The following is a 17,566-nucleotide window of genomic DNA, read 5'->3' as shown; positions in this document are numbered from 1 at the left end:
ATTTTTAACTGTCAGATCTATGAATAGGTGAAGGAAGAGAGAGGCTGATGGGAAGTAAAATGGAGCATTCCAATTATAAGAAATTAAAAATGTTTGACACAAACAAAACAAATGTATCCAAGATTAGAAGAAAAGCAGGATGTGAGCAGGGTGAGGGGTAGAGCAGGGCTACAGCAAATTTCTCTGATAAAGGCCTCTTTTCTCAAATACATAGAAAACTGAGTCAATTTTTTTAAAATAAGAGTCATTGCCCAAATGATAAATTGTCAAAGAATATGAACAGGCAGTTTTCAGAAGAAAAAAATCAAAGCTGTCAATAGTTACATGAAAAAAATGCTCTAAATTGCTAGTGATTAGAGAAATGCAAATTAAAACAACTTACACCTATCAGATTGACTAACATGACACATAAGGTAAATGACAAATGCTGGAGGATATGTGGAAAACTAGGGACACTAATACCCTATTAATGGAGTTGTAAATTGATCCCATCATTCTAAAGAACAGGGCAACAAAACTGTTCATACCTTTGACCTGGCAATACCACCACTTGGTCTGTATCCCAAAAAAGACCAAAGAAAAGGGAAAAGGAAGCTATTTGTTGAAAATATTTATACCATTTATTGGTATCAAAAAATTGGAAACTAAGAGGATGACCATTAGTTGGGGCAGATAGATGGTACAGTGGATAGAGGGCTGGGCCTAGAGATAGGAAGACATCTTCTTAAGTTCATATCTGGTATCAGACACTTACTAGCTGTGTGACTCTGGGCACACCTTGTTTGCCTCAGTTTCCTGACTTGTGAAATGAGCTAGAGAAAAAGTGGCAAAGCACTCCAGTATCTGTACAAGAAAACCCCAAATGGGGTCATAAAGAATCAGACACAACTGGAAAACAACTGAACAAGGACATCAATTGGGGAATGGATAAACAAGTTGCAATATACAATTGTGGTGCTATAAGAAATGACAAACAGCATGGTTTCAGAAGAACCTGGGAAAACTTGTTTGAATTTATGCAGAGTTAGCAGAACCAGGGGCATGTCGTACACAGTAAAGGCAATATTCAAGGATCAATTCAACAATCCAAGACAATTCCAAAGGATAAAAAATGCTATACATCTTCAGAGAGAGAGAGAGATCTAATGAACTCCGAGTGTAGACCCAAGTGTGCTTTTTTTACTTTCTTTGTTTCTCGCTTTTCTTGCCTGTTTTTGCAACATGGCTGGTATCGAAATATATATAGCATAACTTCACATTTATAATTGTTATTATATTTCTTACCTTCTTAATGATCTGGAGAAGGTTGAGAGGGAGGGAGGAAATTTAAAAATCAAACATTTTAAAAAGTTAATGGAAAGAAATAAAGAAGAAAGGAAGGAAGGAGGGAAAGAGGGAAGGAAGGAAGGAAGGAAGCAAGGAAGGAAGGAAGGAAAGAAGGAAGGAAGGAAGGAAGGAAGGAAGGAAGGAAGGAAGGAACGAACAAATGAACGAACGAATGAAGGTAGGAAGGAAGGAAGGTAGGAAGGAAGGAAGAAAGGTAGGTAGGAAGGAAGAAAGGTAGGAAGTAAGGAAGAAAGGTAGGTAGGAAGGAAGAAAGGAAGGTAGGTAGGAAGGAAGGAAGGTAGGTAGGAAGGAAGGAAGGAAGGAAGGAAGGAAGGAACGAACAAATGAACAAACGAATGAAGGTAGGAAGGAAGGAAGGTAGGAAGAAAGGTAGGAAGGAAGGAAGAAAGGTAGGTAGGAAGGAAGGAAGGTAGGTAGGAAGGAAGGAAGGTAGGAAGGAAGGGACAAAAATTTAAAAGTTGAAGAATATATTTAGATATTTAAGTATTAGAAAACATGGAGACCAGTGCCTAGGCTGGCCTAACAAATCTGAATCAGAGTTCTAGGTCATGTGATCAAAAAGTTGAAGGACTAGACATTTTTCTCCAGTTCTCAGTAACTGTCAAGAGGAGGTAGAAGAATTATAGCTGCCTCTATAGAAGAAGAAACCAAGAAGCTAAATAAGGTAATGTTATTATGAATTAACATTGGATAAAAAACGTCCCTAATGTGCTCACTCAGCACCAATCCTCTGCCAGCCACCATAATCCAGCAGGGTACACAACTGGATCCATGGTCTTTGATTACTAGACCCACTAAGGAATTTTCCCAAAGCTGTAGTCTCTGCTGACTCATGCAGCCCTTGCCGTCACCTCTTCCTTCTATTGTAACAAGTGGTGAACCTCAATTCTGCCCAGTCACATGGAGGATAATGGAGAAGAGAGTGGTACTATGGCATGTCCAGGGTTGGCTTTAGGTTAGAGAACCCCAAAGTGACAGAAACTCTACCCAGAACAACTACACTACTCCTCCTCCTTCCTCGAGTCTTCAAAAAGTGGCAGACATTGACTCAGCCTAGACAGAGAAACAAGGAACATAGGGAACTGGGGCAAGTGTCTAGCATGGGGGCTGCACTATCCCTGAATAAAAGAAGATGGAATCCAGCTGAGGCCAGTCCTATCCTTCTAGAAGTCACTTGAGGTTAGAACCAAGGCTGGTTAAAAAGCAATCAATTCCTCTAAGTGGAAAGAGGTTGAAAATTGAGGTCCAGCCCTGGGACAAAACCACCATGAAAGGGAAAGGAGTCAGAAATCTAACAAGGAAACCACAAAAGACATCAGAAGGAGAAAAAAATCAGTTAAAAACATAGAGCAGGAGTATGTAAATTAAAAAAGAAGAACAGAAGGGAAAGTGAATAAAAATGACTTCTAAAAGATCGCAAATATCCCTGAATAAATATTTCAAGTCAAATATTTCTGACTTTAAAGAAGGGGGGAAATCCTAATTCAGAAGGAAAAAAAAAACTATGAGATGCAAATGGAGGAAAACATAGATTTAACTCTCATGATTTAAAAAAATCTAAAAAATAAAGATATACACAGAATAAAAATGGGAAACTTGAATAAAAGGTACTATGTACCAGATGAATCCAAAAAAGTAGGAGTTACAATTTTGTTATCAGAGTAAACAAAACTGTGTGTGTGTGTATGTGTGTATACATGTATACACAGATAAACAAGGAAATTCCAGGATCCACACTCCACCTTAGATTCTGTCAGGGCCTATTGCTCAAACAGAAATTCAGAAATTCATTTTTCTGTTGTCTTTACACTCTAAGAATCTATTTCTGCCTGGGTAACTCAGTGGGTATACATGTAACCTTGATAAAGCATAAAGAGGCAATAGATACCAGGAATACTCTCACTGCTCCACAGGAAGTAGTTGACTTGCAGTTTTATTCCATATTAAAATATGATTAGGAGAGGGTGTACCTTATCAGTCATTTATACATTAGTGCAAATGAGTTTATCCTATCATTTTTTGAATATCATTGTGGATGGCAAAATGAATGGGCAAATAGAGGATGTGGCCACTGGACTTCTTAGAGAGAAAAAGAGGAAAGAGTTGGGATTACGGGTAAGGAAAATAAAAGAATTAAAGCCCCAAATTAAGCTAAGTAGTTGCCCATTCATTCCTTTCTAGGGAAGATTTGATGGACTTAAGACAGAAGAAGGAGAAGCTATAAGAGATCAGTGGGCAACATGCAGCCTCATTCATTTGCATTGCAAGCACTGAATAATTCTCCCTTCATATTTTTTGCTATTATTAGAACCTGGTTGATGCCTCTTTAGGAAATCATGCTAAAATACAAAACAAACTCTGGGTTATTGCCAAACTAGTCAACATTATGGCAGCCTGGGAGCCTCAGAGCAAGGTCTGATGTCTCATAACTGACAGGAAATAGTTACCTCATTAATCAACTGGTAAACAAATAAATCAGCTCTTCTAGAAGGTAGTTTCCATTGTTTGGAATTAAAAAAAAACAAAACACATGCTGAGAAACAGAGGTAATGTGATATAATAGCTAGGGGACCAACCTCAAAGACAGGAAGAGCCTCATAAAAGTCCTGCTTCAGTCACATAAGGTTATGTGAACTTGAGAAAGGGATGATAATTTATTAAATGTCTACTATAAGCCAGGCATTGTACTGAACACTTTTAAAATATGATCTCATTCAGTCCTCACAACAACCCTGTGAGGTTAATGCTATCATCCATGTTTTATAGTTGAGGAAACTAGGGCAGATAGCAGTTAAATGACTTGCCCAGGTCACATGGTCAGTAAGTGTCTGAGGTCACGTTTGAACTCAGGTCTTCACGACTCCATAGTCAGTACACTATCCACCAGGACACCAAGCTTACCCTGAGGGAGTCAGTTAACATCTCAGTGATCTATGCAATTCTCTAAATCTTTAAGTTACAGAAAAGAAATCAATCCACATTGGGAGAGCAAATTTCTCCATTGGGATGTTCCATATACCAATGAATTCACAAGTCCAGGCCCTACACCAATCAATGTTTCTGGGTAGTTTCTTTAAACTCTACTATTATTGTTGAAAAATAGAAAGGGATGGGGACTAGGGTGGGGGAACAAAGTAGATTGTGTGTTTAATTTGAGTTCACTTGCCCATTTCTTCTTTTTCCATGATATCTTTAGTTGAATACTTCTTAAAAAAAAAGTCATACATTGAAACTGCCCCAGTTGACACCACAATCCAGGACAATGGAAGTGCATAATTTAACCAGCAAACTCCCTGTATTTGGTAAAGAGATTCACTTCCATTCAAAGTCCTCAAATGGAATAGATTCCAGACAGCCATTCCACTACAAGGACAATTCACCCTACACGGAGTCATTTCTGGGATGAATCCGGAACTTTAAAGCTCTCTCATGCCTAGGGATGACCAAAGTACCAGACAAACTTGACCTGTGCTATTTGCGCTTGGGGGCTACCTGTATTTACCACATCTTGAGATGATTTGTTGGCAAAAGCAAGCAACCCCAGTCTGCTTCATCAAAGTCAGAAGAGCTATCATTCTCAAATACTCAATAATGACTTTAAAAAGTGATTATGAACTAGCTCATTTCTCCATGCAGAGAGCACTACAGTAATAATCCAAATTGCCTGTGACTTATGAGTATATTTGGCAACAACCACTAGCTCCCACTGTAGTGTGAAATTAACACCACAGACTGAGCGGTGGCATTAATGGAGCACAGGGGAGCTGATTATAGCCTTATAAATTCAAAAGCAACCTCTGCTATTACTTAATTAGAATCAGGATCTGTGCATAAATTATGGTAACATTCACTAGGCCTGTTATGTTTAAGAATTTTGTCAGCTTCCTTATTATACCAAAACCTCTTATTTTTTTTTTCATGTAAACCTGCCATTTAGGAGGGGAGGTAATAAATTGTCTGTAAAAATTGACTCAGAGAAGAAACTTGGCAGATTCTTTCTCAGGCACCAGTAGCATTTTTGCTTTTAACGAAAGCTCTAATAAATAAATAAACCCTAGCCTGCTGCTATTTTTATTTTTAGATTCTAATTTTTAGGTTATAAAATTCATCCCAAACTCCTAATACACTACTGAAGTTTACTTCTTAGTAGTATGCCTTTTGGGCTATTTTTACATGATTTTATAGTACAAAATGTTTTTTTCACTATGAAATAAATATAGTTTTGACCCTTTTTTTCTTTAGATTACATGAATTCTTAATGTAGAGTCCATGACCTTTTTAAATTTTTTTTTAGTATTTTGACAACTTCATTTCGATATAATTGGTTATCTTTGTAATTCAATGTCTTCAACTTCATTTAAAAGCATTATTCTGAGAAAGGGTCCAGAAGCTTCACCAGACTGCCAGAGGGATCCATGCAGGAGTGTTCCATACTGGCTCATAAAAGCCAATTGAATAATTTTCACTGTGGGCATTTATACCTTAAAATTTGCAAACACTACAAATGATGGTTTTATTTATTGTTTTGTTGATTGTCTAGACTTAAAAAATTGATCGAGAAAATGTTAATAATGCAGATTAAACTCAAGTGTGTTGTGAGTATACTTTTCCCCCCATAGAACTTGTTAAACATTTACCAACATACCACTCGGTCCAAGGCACAAAAATATTTAAGATCCATTACTTTAGAACTTTAAAACAGAGGTAATACATAGAAAGATAAGCTATAGGATACTTTAGACATACAACAGAACCCAAAATAAGATCCCCTCAGGCAACTAAGATATTGTTTAGTGGTGGAAACAATCAAATCAGAGAATAATTGATGGAGAATTGAAGTCAAATGTTTAAAAAAATTAATTCAGGAAATTAAATGATCAAATTTTAAATTTTTTAAAAAGATTATTTGTCTGATTTTTTTTCATTTCTCAACTGGCTTTCCACTGCTGCTGAAGAAAAACACCCTGCCTCATTTCTCAGGCAGAGCTGCAGTCTTACCAAAGAGATGGCACACGTGCACATAAAGAGACAACATTAACTACACCCCTTCCTGTTTTCAATTATATTCAACAAGCCATTTTATTCTCAGATAGGTATGGCCCAGACTTTAGCAGTTCAGTATTTTAGAAATCAGATCTCTAAATTGGCCACTGTGGAACTGGGTTTTAAAACACCACAGACTGAACTTGTAAATACAGAAATGTGCCAAATAAAATTACCATCCCTCATAAATGCTTTGCCCACTTGCCTTCCTCCATGGAGGCATCATTGGTAGTAAAATGAAGGAAACCAAGAATCTTTTCCCCTTATCCCGAATTAATTCAATTTACCTTGGGTAAATGAGGTCTGTCGAGGTTGGCCAGTACTCCCTATGTGCCATGAACTGTGCTAAGCACTGGACGTAGAAAAGAGGACCAAAAGAGTCCCTGACTTCAAGGAATTCATATTCTTTGGGGGAAGACAACATGAAAATTACAATATACATACAGGATGTGTGTGTATGTGTGTATGTATGTGTGTATATATATATATATATTGTATATACATAGTGCATATACACATACATATATGTACATATATGCACACCTGTGTGTATACATACATATACATACATACACCCCCACATAAAAATGGGAGGCAATCTCTGAGGGAAGGCATTAGTAGCGGTATATTAAAGGCAGGCCTGACCCCAGGCCTTTCAGTTTAGATTGGATGTTGGAATGAAATGAAACACTCATAGTCATTCAACAGGTAACAGAAAAAGGAACAGAATGGCCACAGAATAGGAAAGAGACTCAACAAGGAAATTCCAGCACTTAGCTTGGGTATATGTGGCTGCCTCTCCATATGGAAACATATCTAGTCAGCAGGGAACGGTGTGATGATACCTGAGGTCCTGGGACATCTGCCGAGGTTTCAAGCACCTCGACCCCATGAAGAGGGGGTGCTTTTATGCCCTTAGGGGATTAGGAAGCAAAGTCAGTAAGGCCAGATACTATTTGGAAGCTACATCAAGAGAGGTACAGCTTGAGACATGTATAGAGTCAATCAAGTCACAGGAACATCTCTCCCACTTTTCAGGGAAGAAGTGTCCTAACCCAAAGGAAGAAAGGAAGTCTGGTAAGTGCCATCCCATGGTGGCAAGATCCTAAGAATCTTCTATAGGACCTTCCACCATTTAAATACTTTTAGGACTTTTGCTAGAGAAGCTTCATGGAATAGGCCACATACTAAGATGGCAGGGGAGGGGCAGGGAACAAAACAAATAAGCAAAATCACAGGAAAAAATTAACAGCGCTCCTCTCATCCCCAAATCAATCACTATTTAATTTTTTTAATTTATTTATTTATTTTTAGTTTACTACACACGGTTCTACATAATTTTGAGTTCCAGATTTTCTCCTCTCCCTCCCCCCTCCCTCCCCAAGACGGCATGGAATCTCATATAACTACCATGTATAACTTCGCATTGAATTAATTTATACACTAGTCAAGTTGTGGAGAAGAATTATGACCAATGGAATGAATCATGAGAAAGAAGAGACATAACCAAAAAAAAAAAACAAAAGCAAAAACAAAAGAGAAGCAAAAAAGGCAAGCATGTAGTGCGCCTCAATCTGTATTCAAACTTCTTTCTCTGGATGAAGATAGCATTCTCCATCGTGAGTCCCCTGGAGTTGTCCTTGCCCCTTATGTTGCTGAGAAAAGTGCAGTTTGTCAGGGTTGGTCCTCACGGAATCCATATATCTGTGGCTGTGCACAACGTTCTCCTGGCTCTGCTCCGCTCACTCAGCATTATGTCGTGTAGGTTTTTCCAGGTTGTTATGAAGTCTGCATCATCCCCATTTCTTATGGCACAATAGTATTCCATTACCTTCATGTACCACAGTTTGTTCAGCCATTCCCCAATTGATGGGCATCCCTTTGATTTCCAATTCTTGGCTACCACAAAGAGAACCGCTATAAATATTCTTGTACATATGGGTCCTTTTCCTGCTTGTGTGATTTCTTTGGGATACAACCCTAGAAGTGGTATTGCTGGGTCAAAGGGTATGAACATTTCTATAGCCCTTTGGGCATAGTTCCAAACCGCCCTCCAAAATGGCTGGATCAGCTCACAACTCCACCAGCAATGCAACAATGTTCCAATTTCCCCACATCCTTTCCAGCATTTATCATTCTCCTGATTTGTTATTTTAGCCAATCTGACAGGAGAGATGTGGTATCTAAGAGTTGTTTTGATTTGCATTTCTCTAATCAGCAGCGATCTAGAGCATTTTTCCATATGCCTGTAGATAGCTTTAATTTCTTCCTCTGAAAACTGCCTGTTCATATCCTTTGACCATTTCTCAATTGGGGAATGGCTTGTGTTCCTATATATTTGGCTCAGCTCCCTGTATATTTTAGAGATGAGGCCTTTATCAGAGATACTAGTTGCAAAGATTTTCTCCCAATTTTCTGCTTCCCTCCTAATTCTTGTTGCATTGGCTTTTTTTGTACAAAAACATTTCAATTTGACATAATCAAAATGATCCATTTTGCATTTTGTAATGCTCTCTATCTCTTGTTGGGTCATGAATTCTTTTCTTTTCTATAAATCTGATAAATAGACTATTCCTTGCTCTCCCAAATTACTTATAGTATCGGCCTTTACTCCTAAATCATGAACCCATTTTGACTTTATTTTGGTATATGGTGTAAGATATTGGTCTATGCCCAGGTTTTGCCCTACCATTTTCCAATTTTCCCAACAGTTTTTGTGAAATAGTGAATTATTAGCCCAGAAACTGGCCTCTTTGGGTTTATCAAAGAGTAGATTGCTAAACTTGTTGATTTCTCCTACTTGTGTACCTATCCTATTCCACTGATCCACACCCCTGTTTCTTAACCAGTACCAGGCAGTTTTGATGACTGCTGCTGTGTAGTACAGTTTAATATCTGGTGTGGCTAAGCCACCATCTCTAGCATGTCTTTTCATTGATATCCTAGATACTCTAGACCTCTTGTTTTTCCAAATGAATTTTGTTATTATTTTGTCCAGCTCAGTAAAAAAATTTTTTGGTAGTTTGATTGGTATGGCACTGAATAGATAGATTAATTTAGGTAGAATTGTCATTTTTATTATATTAGCTTGGCCTAACCATGAGCAACTGATATTTCTCCATTTATTTAGATCTGATTTTATTCGCGTGAAAAGTGTTTCATAGTTATGTTCATATAGGCCCTGGGTTTGTCTTGGCAAATAGACTCCCAGATATTTTATAGTGCCTTCAGTAACTTTGAATGGAATTTCTCTTTCTATCTCTTGCTGTTGGGTTTTGTCAGTAGTGTATAGGAATGCTGAGGATTTATGTGGGTTTATTTTATATCCTGCAACTTTGCTAAAGTTGTTTATTATTTCAAGTAGTTTTTTACTTGATTCTCTAGGATTCTCTAGATAAATCATCATATCATCTGCAAAAAGTGATAATTTAGTTTCTTCTTTTCCTATTCTGATTCCTTCAATTTCTTTTTCTTCTCTTATTGCTACAGCTAATGCTTCCAGTACCAAATTGAATAATAGGGGTGATAATGGACATCCTTGTTTCACCCCTGATCTTATTGGGAATGCATCTAGTTTATCCCCATTACAAATAATGCTTGTTGATGGTTTTAGGTAGATGCTATTTATAATTTTGAGGAAGGTTCCACTTATTCCTATGCTTTCTAGTGTTTTTTTTTTTTGTCAAATCTTTATTGGGTAAGTGGGAAAGATTGGCAGGGTCCAGTTTAGTCCTTCTTGGCAGCAGCCTTCCTCATGGCAGCTAGGAAGTTGCTGAGCTCCTCTCTCTTCCTCTTGGTCTGGATGTGAGTTCCCACCCTTTTTTTGATGAACTTAAGGGCTCTCTTATCCTTAGAGACCTTTAACAATTCCATGGCACGCCTCTCATAAGGGGCAAATCCACACACTTCCCGGATCATATCTCTCACAAACTTGGTGTGTTTGGTCAAGCGCCCACGGCAGCGGCAGTGTCGCGGCTTCGAAATGTTTTTGGTAACTTTGTGGCCCTTGTTGAGGCCCACGGCCATGGGGTATCGGATGGCCATGGCTGCGGCGCGTAGCCCCAACGGCAGCCACAGCAGAAGGAAGGAGAGAGCGTTGAACTCTGGGATATGTCTTTCTAGTGTTTTTAATAGGAATGGGTGTTGTACTTTGTCAAAGGCTTTTTCTGCGTCTATTGAGATGATCATATGGTTTCTGCTAGTTTTGTTGTTGATATGGTCAATTATGCTAATGGTTTTCCTAATATTGAACCAGCCTTGCATTCCTGGAATAAATCCTACCTGGTCATAGTGTATTATTCTCGTAATGAGTTGCTGCAATCTTTTTGCTAATATTTTATTTAAAATTTTTGCATCAATATTCATTAGAGAAATTGGTCTATAATTTTCTTTCTCTGTTTTAACTCTACCTGGTTTGGGTATTAGTACCATATTTGTGTCATAAAAAGAACTTGGTAGGACTCCTTCTTCACCTATTTTCCCAAATAGTCTACAAAGTATTGGAATTAGTTGTTCTTTAAATGTTTGATAGAATTCACATGTAAAACCATCTGGCCCTGGAGATTTTTTCCTAGGGAGTTCGTTGATGGCCTGCTCAATTTCTTTTTCTGATATGGGGTCATTAAGAAATTTCACTTCCTTCTCTGTTAGTCTGGGCAGTTTATGTTTTTGTAGATATTCATCCATACCTCTAAGGTTGTCAAATTTATGGGCATACAGTTGGGCAAAATAATTCCTAATTATTGTTTTGATTTCCTCTTCATTAGAGGTGACCTCACCCTTTTCATTTTCTATACTGGTAATTTGATTTTCTTCTTTCTTTTTTTTAATCAAATTGGCCAAAGGTTTGTCAATTTTATTGGTTTTTTCATAAAACCAGCTCTTTGTTTTATTTATTAATTCAATAGTTTTCTTGGTTTCAATTTTATTAATCTCTCCTTTGATTTTCAGTATTTCTAATTTGGTATTTAATTGGGGGTTTTCAATTTGCTCTTTTTCTAGCTTTTTCAGCTGTATGCCCAGATCATTGATCTCCTCTTTCCCTATTTTATTCATGTAGGCATTTAGAGATATAAAACTCCCCCTAAGAACTGCTTTTGCTGCATCCCATAAGTTTTGGTATGTTGTTTCATTATTGTCATTCTCTTGAATGAAATTATTAATTGTTTCTCTGATTTGTTCTTTGGCCCACTCACTCTTTAGAATTAAATTACTTAGTTTCCAATTAGTTTTTAGCTTATTTTTCCATGGTACTTTATTAAAAATGATTCTTATTGCATCATGATCTGAAAAGGATGCATTGACTACTTCTGCTTTTCTGCACTGGATTGTGAGGTTTTTATGCCCTAGTACATGGTCAATTTTTGAGTATGTGCCATGTACTTTTGAGAAGAAAGTATATTCCTTTTTATCCCCATTCAGTTTTCTCCAGAGGTCTATCATATGTGCCTTTTCTAAAATTCTGTTTACCTCCTTAACTTTTTTCTTATTTATTTTGAGGTTAGATTTATCAAGTTCAGAAAGGGGGAGGTTGAGGTCTCCCAATATTATAGTTTTGCTGTCTATTTCTTCCTGTAACTCCCTTAACCTCTCCTCTAAGAAATTGTATGCCTTACCACTTGGTGCATATATGTTAAGCAATGATATTGCTTCATTGTTTATGGTGCTTTTTAGCAGGATATAATGTCCTTCCTTATCTCTTTTAATTAGATCTATCTTTACTTTTGCTTTGTCTGAGATTAGGATTGCTACACCTGCTTTTTTTCCTTTAGCTGAGGCACAATATATTTTACTCCAGCCTTTTACCTTAACCCTATGTGTATCCCCCTGTTTCAGATGCGTTTCTTGTAAACAGCATATTGTAGGATTATGGTTTTTAATCCATTCTGCTATCTGCTTCTGTTTTGTGAGAATGTTCATCCCCTGCACGTTCAGGGTTATGATTTCTATCTGTGTCTTTTTCTCCATCCTAATTCCCCCTGTTTATGCTTTTATTTCTCCCTTTCCCCTTCTCCTCCTCAACAAAGTTTTGCTTTTGACCGCCGCTTTCCTCAGTTAACCCTCCCTCTTTATTCCCCTCCCTTATCTAACCGTTACCCACTTGCTACTTCTCCTCTTCCTTCTGCCCTCCCCCCTCCCTTTTTCCCCCCTTTCCCTCCCACTTCCCGTAGGACAAGTTAGATTTCTAAACTTATCAGAGTATGTTATTCCCTTCTTGAACTAGATCAGATGACAGTAAAGCTCAAATACTGCTCTTCTCTCTCCCTTCTTTCCCTCTACTATAATATGTTTTTTTGCCACTTCCTTTGGTGTAATTTACCCTTTTCTACTACCTCCTTACCACTTCCCTCATAGCCCTCCCTTTATATCTCTTATTTATATTTTATATCTTTACATCGGTTAATTTATACAGGCATTCACAACCTATGTATATCCCTTTCATTTGTCACAATAGTTGTACCATTCACAAGAATGACTTATATATGTGTATATATATATATATATATATATATATATATATATATATATACATATACATAAAAAACATACATAAGATGATATAATCCCACTTAAAGATGTAAACAACCTAAGCTTATTGGTTAATGAGGTTTGTGGGGTTTTTCCCCCTGGTTACCTTTTTATGTCTCTCTTGAGGTTTGTATTTGGAGATCAAATTTTCCATTGAGTTCTGGCCTTTTCATCAGGAAGGTCTGGAATTCCCTTATTTCATTGAATGTCCATCGCCTTGCCTGGAAAATTATGCTTAGTTTTGCTGGGTAGTTGATCCTTGGTTGTAGTCCCAGCTCCTTTGCCCTTCGGAATATCATATTCCAATTTCTCCTGTCTTTTAATGTGGAAGCTGAGAGATCCTGCGTGATCCTGACTGTAGTTCCACGATATTTGAATTGCTTCTTTTTGGCTGCTTGCAGTATTTTCTCCTTGAGTTTATAGCTCTGAAATTTGGCTATAATATTTCTTGGTGTTTTCAGTTTGGGATCTCTTTCAGGGGGTGATCGGTGAATTCTTTCAATGACTATTTTGCCCTCTGGTTCTAGGACCTCTGGGCAGTTGTCTTTGATAATTTCTTCGAAGATACCGTCAAGGCTCCTTTTTTCATCGTGGATTTCCGGTAGACCAATAACTCTCAAATTGTCTCTCCTGGATCTATTTTCCAGGTCAGTTGTTTTGCCAATCAGATATTTCACATTTTTTTCTATTTTTTCATTCTTTACGTTTTGTTTTATTACTTCTTGATGCCTCATAGATTCATTAGCTTCCACTTGCTCAAGTCTAATTTTAAATGAGTTAGTGTTTACATTTTGCTTTTGAGCCTCCATTTTCAGTTGGTTGATTTCACCTCTCAGGGTGTCATTTTCTCTCTTTAGATTCTGTATCTCCGTAGCCATTTCGCCAATCTTATTCTTTAGGGACTTTTCCATTTTTTCCATGTTTTCTTTTACCTCCCTAATTTGGTTTTTAAAATCCTCCTTTAGCTCTTCCAGCAGTGCTTTTTGGGCTGGAGACCAGTTCATATTAGCTTTTGAGGTATCTGATGTATCTACCGTGTCAATGCTGTCCTCATCCATATCGATATTTTGATCCTGCCTGTCTCCATAAAAAGAATCTATTTTCCTCGGTTTTTTTGCATTCTTCTTCATGTTTGTTGTTTTCCCTTTTCCTGGAGTTAGAACGAAATTCTATCTGTGGGTCTCAGGGCTTTCTGTCCCAGCTTACTTATTCTGGGGGTTGTGAGTCTAGAATTATAACCTTCAGTTTCCTGAGGTGTGGGGGAGGGGTCTGGCTCCCTGGCGTCTCACTCCCTGTGGGTGCTCTCCAGCACTTGCTTTTCAGCAATGGTCTCAGCTGTTTGTTGTTTGAGCTGATGACTGGCGCTTCCCCTGGGGGAGCAAGATTACGTCTGGGCTCCTGGCGTTGGCCCCTGCCGACTCTTCCCCTCTGGGACTAATGAGGTTCTAGTATTTGTCCTGTGAGGCCCCGCTACTCTCTCCTCTGTTTCAGTTCTCTTTTTTTTTTTTTTCCCGAGGAATTCTCTGGGTGGGGAGGGGAGGGATTAGAGCCGTTTACCTGGTCATTGAGTCTTCCGGAAGTTCAAGAAGCCGAGTTCCTGGGTTTTGCAAGCATCAGGACTGGGTGTTTTCACAGCTGGTGGCGTTGAGCTGCCTCTCGTGGCTCCCACAGACTGCCGTCCTGGGTTGGGAGTCCTGGGGATCTCTGCCGGTTTCGGGCGCCCAGCTTTCTCCCAGCCCATCTCCCACGTGGATTTCTCGGCCAGCCGCTTCCGCCTTGGTCTGGAGCCACTCTGCACCGAGCACTCTCCGAGCCTGCAGGTTCATTCCTCTGGCCTTTCAGACTCTCCCGGCTCGGAAATTTGCCCCTCGCCGACTGCTCGTGGTTTCTGACTCTCTCAAATCTGCTCAAATTCACTTTTTTATAGGAATCTGACAGACCTTGTGAGAGAGCTCTGGTAAGACGCTGCCTTCATGCGGCCATCTTGGCTCCGCCCCTTGCAATCACTATTTTAAAAAAAAGAATTGAAAAATACAAAGAAAGAAAACAAAAACCAGAAATCTTTGGTTTTTCCTTCCCTCTTTGGAAGGTCCAAATCTTGGGATTCAATAATCTGGTCCACGTAGTGGGTGAAAACAAATCTTTCTTATTCTCAGTGGGTATCCTCATGCAAAATAATGATGATCAGCAGGAACATCACTGGTAACATCGGTGCCAAAGAACAGAATATGACACCTCCAGCACAGTCAATCCTCATCATGCAATTCATATTACCTGTATTAAAGTGGCCAAGAGATCACAAGCCTCTTGCATGCAAGTTGTTCTGGGATATACGTCAATACCAAGGCTCTCCCAACAGTCCTGTCCATTCAGTTGGACTCACTCACCAAAACGTCTGCCTCTCTGAGAGCCATATCAGGGGATGACATCAAATTTTGAGAGGCTGCCTCCTTCTTCTAGAGTAACTAATAAAGACTCTCTCTTCATCTTTATCCAGGGATGTCAGAATTAGTACCAAGTCCACTACAGTGTTCCCTTCCAAGTAAATGCACATTTACCATGGTGATATAGTGACAGTTTCACCTCTCCTGTGTTATTGGAAAGCAAATCACACACCAACAATTCTGCCTTTTGGTCCCTCAAGCCCTTTCTTGGAAGGAATTGTTTGAACCACCCCAGAGGGAAAGAATCTTGTCAATTGAGAAGTACCAGAACTATTTCTCTGGGGCATATAGAGCCCTCTGAGAGAGCAAGGATTTCAAGCTCCAGGTGATTCTGCTTTAAGGAAGGAATAAGAAAGGGCCAGAAAGAGTCAGCTAAAATTACATCCCAAAACAGTTGATTCTTAACAGTTAAACTTTCCTAGAGGCTGAATCCAGGGAACCCTTGCCACTCCTGGGATGGCATTGATTCATCACAGATATGATCATAGCTACTGGGAGTTTGGGCACCAGACCTGGACAGTCAGGTGCATGATGATGTAACTATTCATTAGCATGAGTAACCCTCTTGCCCTGAGATGGGGTAAGAATGACATATTTCCAGTTGGAGACAGATTGATGGACATATGTTAGGTAGACAATATGACTGGCACATGGAGCTTATTTGAGTAGGAGCAGATTGCTTGTTCTTAGGGGAATAATATGGTCCCAATGCCCAGAACAACATGGCATCATTACCCCAATGTCCAGATTGGCAATAGATCCTCTCTCCAGCCTCTGCTGTTCTAGTAGTGGCCCTAGTCTAGTTGTTTAGTTCAGCTGAGATGATATGATGTTCCTTATAGGTGTTGACAATCCCACAAACAACTGATGCAGTGAGAGCATCAGCAAAATCCCTCCATTGGTCCTGACTCTTTGATTGTCCAGTCTCATTTTTCCAGGCTCCAGTCCATTTGATCTGCCTGATGGCTACCATCCAAGAATCAATATAGATAAAGATTTTCTCTGTCCCATCCTTTCAAGGTTCTTACATGCCAGCTGGTGTGAACAGCAATTATTTCCTTTTTGGCCAGCACCCCTGAGAATCTTTCCCTCCCAGATTGATTTTTTTAACTAGGTAAAAGAGGCCATTTGTTTCATTTTACTTCTTACCTAGCCTTAATCACTGAATGGGCATTGCTTCACATAAACTGAGACCTGGGAAAGACCTTAGCTTTAAAAAGACCATGCTCTCCCACTGCATACAGGGCCATCTCCAGTTGTCCTGATCTATGTCTTACCACTGGACCCCTATGGCTTCAAAGTGAGGTTGGTGACTTTGCACAGGCCTGCCTCACTTAAACCAATTCATTTGCAAGTCAAGATATCACCTTCTTCATGTCATTGGTCTTCTTGAAGAACAAATGACAAAAAACAACAACATGCCAGCCATGCATCCTGATGCTCATCCCACTACATGGCTGGCATGTGAGAGAGCCTTGAAAGAATAGGACTTACAGGAACATCATTCCCCATGTTACTATATTAGTGGCTCCTGAAGTCTATTTGTCTATACCTCTGTCATAGAGGATGGAGCCATCAATAAACCAGAGAAAATGATGTTCCTCAGGAGCTAGGTCCTTATAGGTAGGGACCCATTGAGCTGGTGGAAGAGGCAGGGTCCTAGGACCTAGACTGGAGACCTCAATCTCTGGCATAGTTGTGACATATTTATGAAGGGCATAGAGAACCAGGAAAATTATTTGAAGTGAAATATGCCATGCCCATTTAACACAAAAGCCTCTTGTGCCTTATTCAACTCATTAGAGGAAACCTTGCCTCAAACAACCTGCAATCAGAAACTCTGGAAAAAAAGGGCGATTTTGTTACCCTTCTTCCTCTGTTCAGTAACAATAGTGCCCAGGAAAAATTAATCAATTGCTTTTTAAAAGAGGTATAATTAGCAGCAGCTTTGAGGAATTTGCAACTCCAGAAGGCTAACAATTGTTTATTCCACCCACCTCTTCATGCTAGCCAAAGATTCCACTTAGTCTGGTCTTTATGAACAGAAAATACATAGCCCTGCTATGTATTATAAGGGTCTAACAAGAGATACTGGTGGATATCCTGTTTTATATCTTTTGAGGTGTAGCCTGTTCTGGGCCCCACTTGAAAAGGCAGATCTGAGGGTGACTTGGTGAATGAGGGCCAACAGATAACAGATAACT

At 39.1% G+C, this 17,566-nt stretch overlaps 1 protein-coding gene across 1 annotated transcript; it reads right to left on the bottom strand.

The window, feature by feature from the left end:
- Positions 1 to 10,068: 10,068 nt before the first annotated feature.
- LOC118833690 (60S ribosomal protein L36-like) lies at positions 10,069 to 10,443 on the bottom strand. The gene has a single exon (XM_036741070.1). The coding sequence runs from the start codon at positions 10,432 to 10,434 to the stop codon at positions 10,117 to 10,119; it is 318 nt and encodes a 105-aa protein (XP_036596965.1). The 5' UTR covers positions 10,435 to 10,443; the 3' UTR covers positions 10,069 to 10,116.
- Between the last annotated feature and the right edge of the window lie 7,123 nt (positions 10,444 to 17,566).

This window comes from Trichosurus vulpecula, chromosome 1 (assembly GCF_011100635.1).
Source record: "Trichosurus vulpecula isolate mTriVul1 chromosome 1, mTriVul1.pri, whole genome shotgun sequence".
NCBI lineage: Eukaryota > Metazoa > Chordata > Mammalia > Diprotodontia > Phalangeridae > Trichosurus > Trichosurus vulpecula.
The sequence above is the reverse complement of the archived record's forward strand: the minus strand, read 5'-3'. Positions and strand labels throughout refer to the sequence as shown.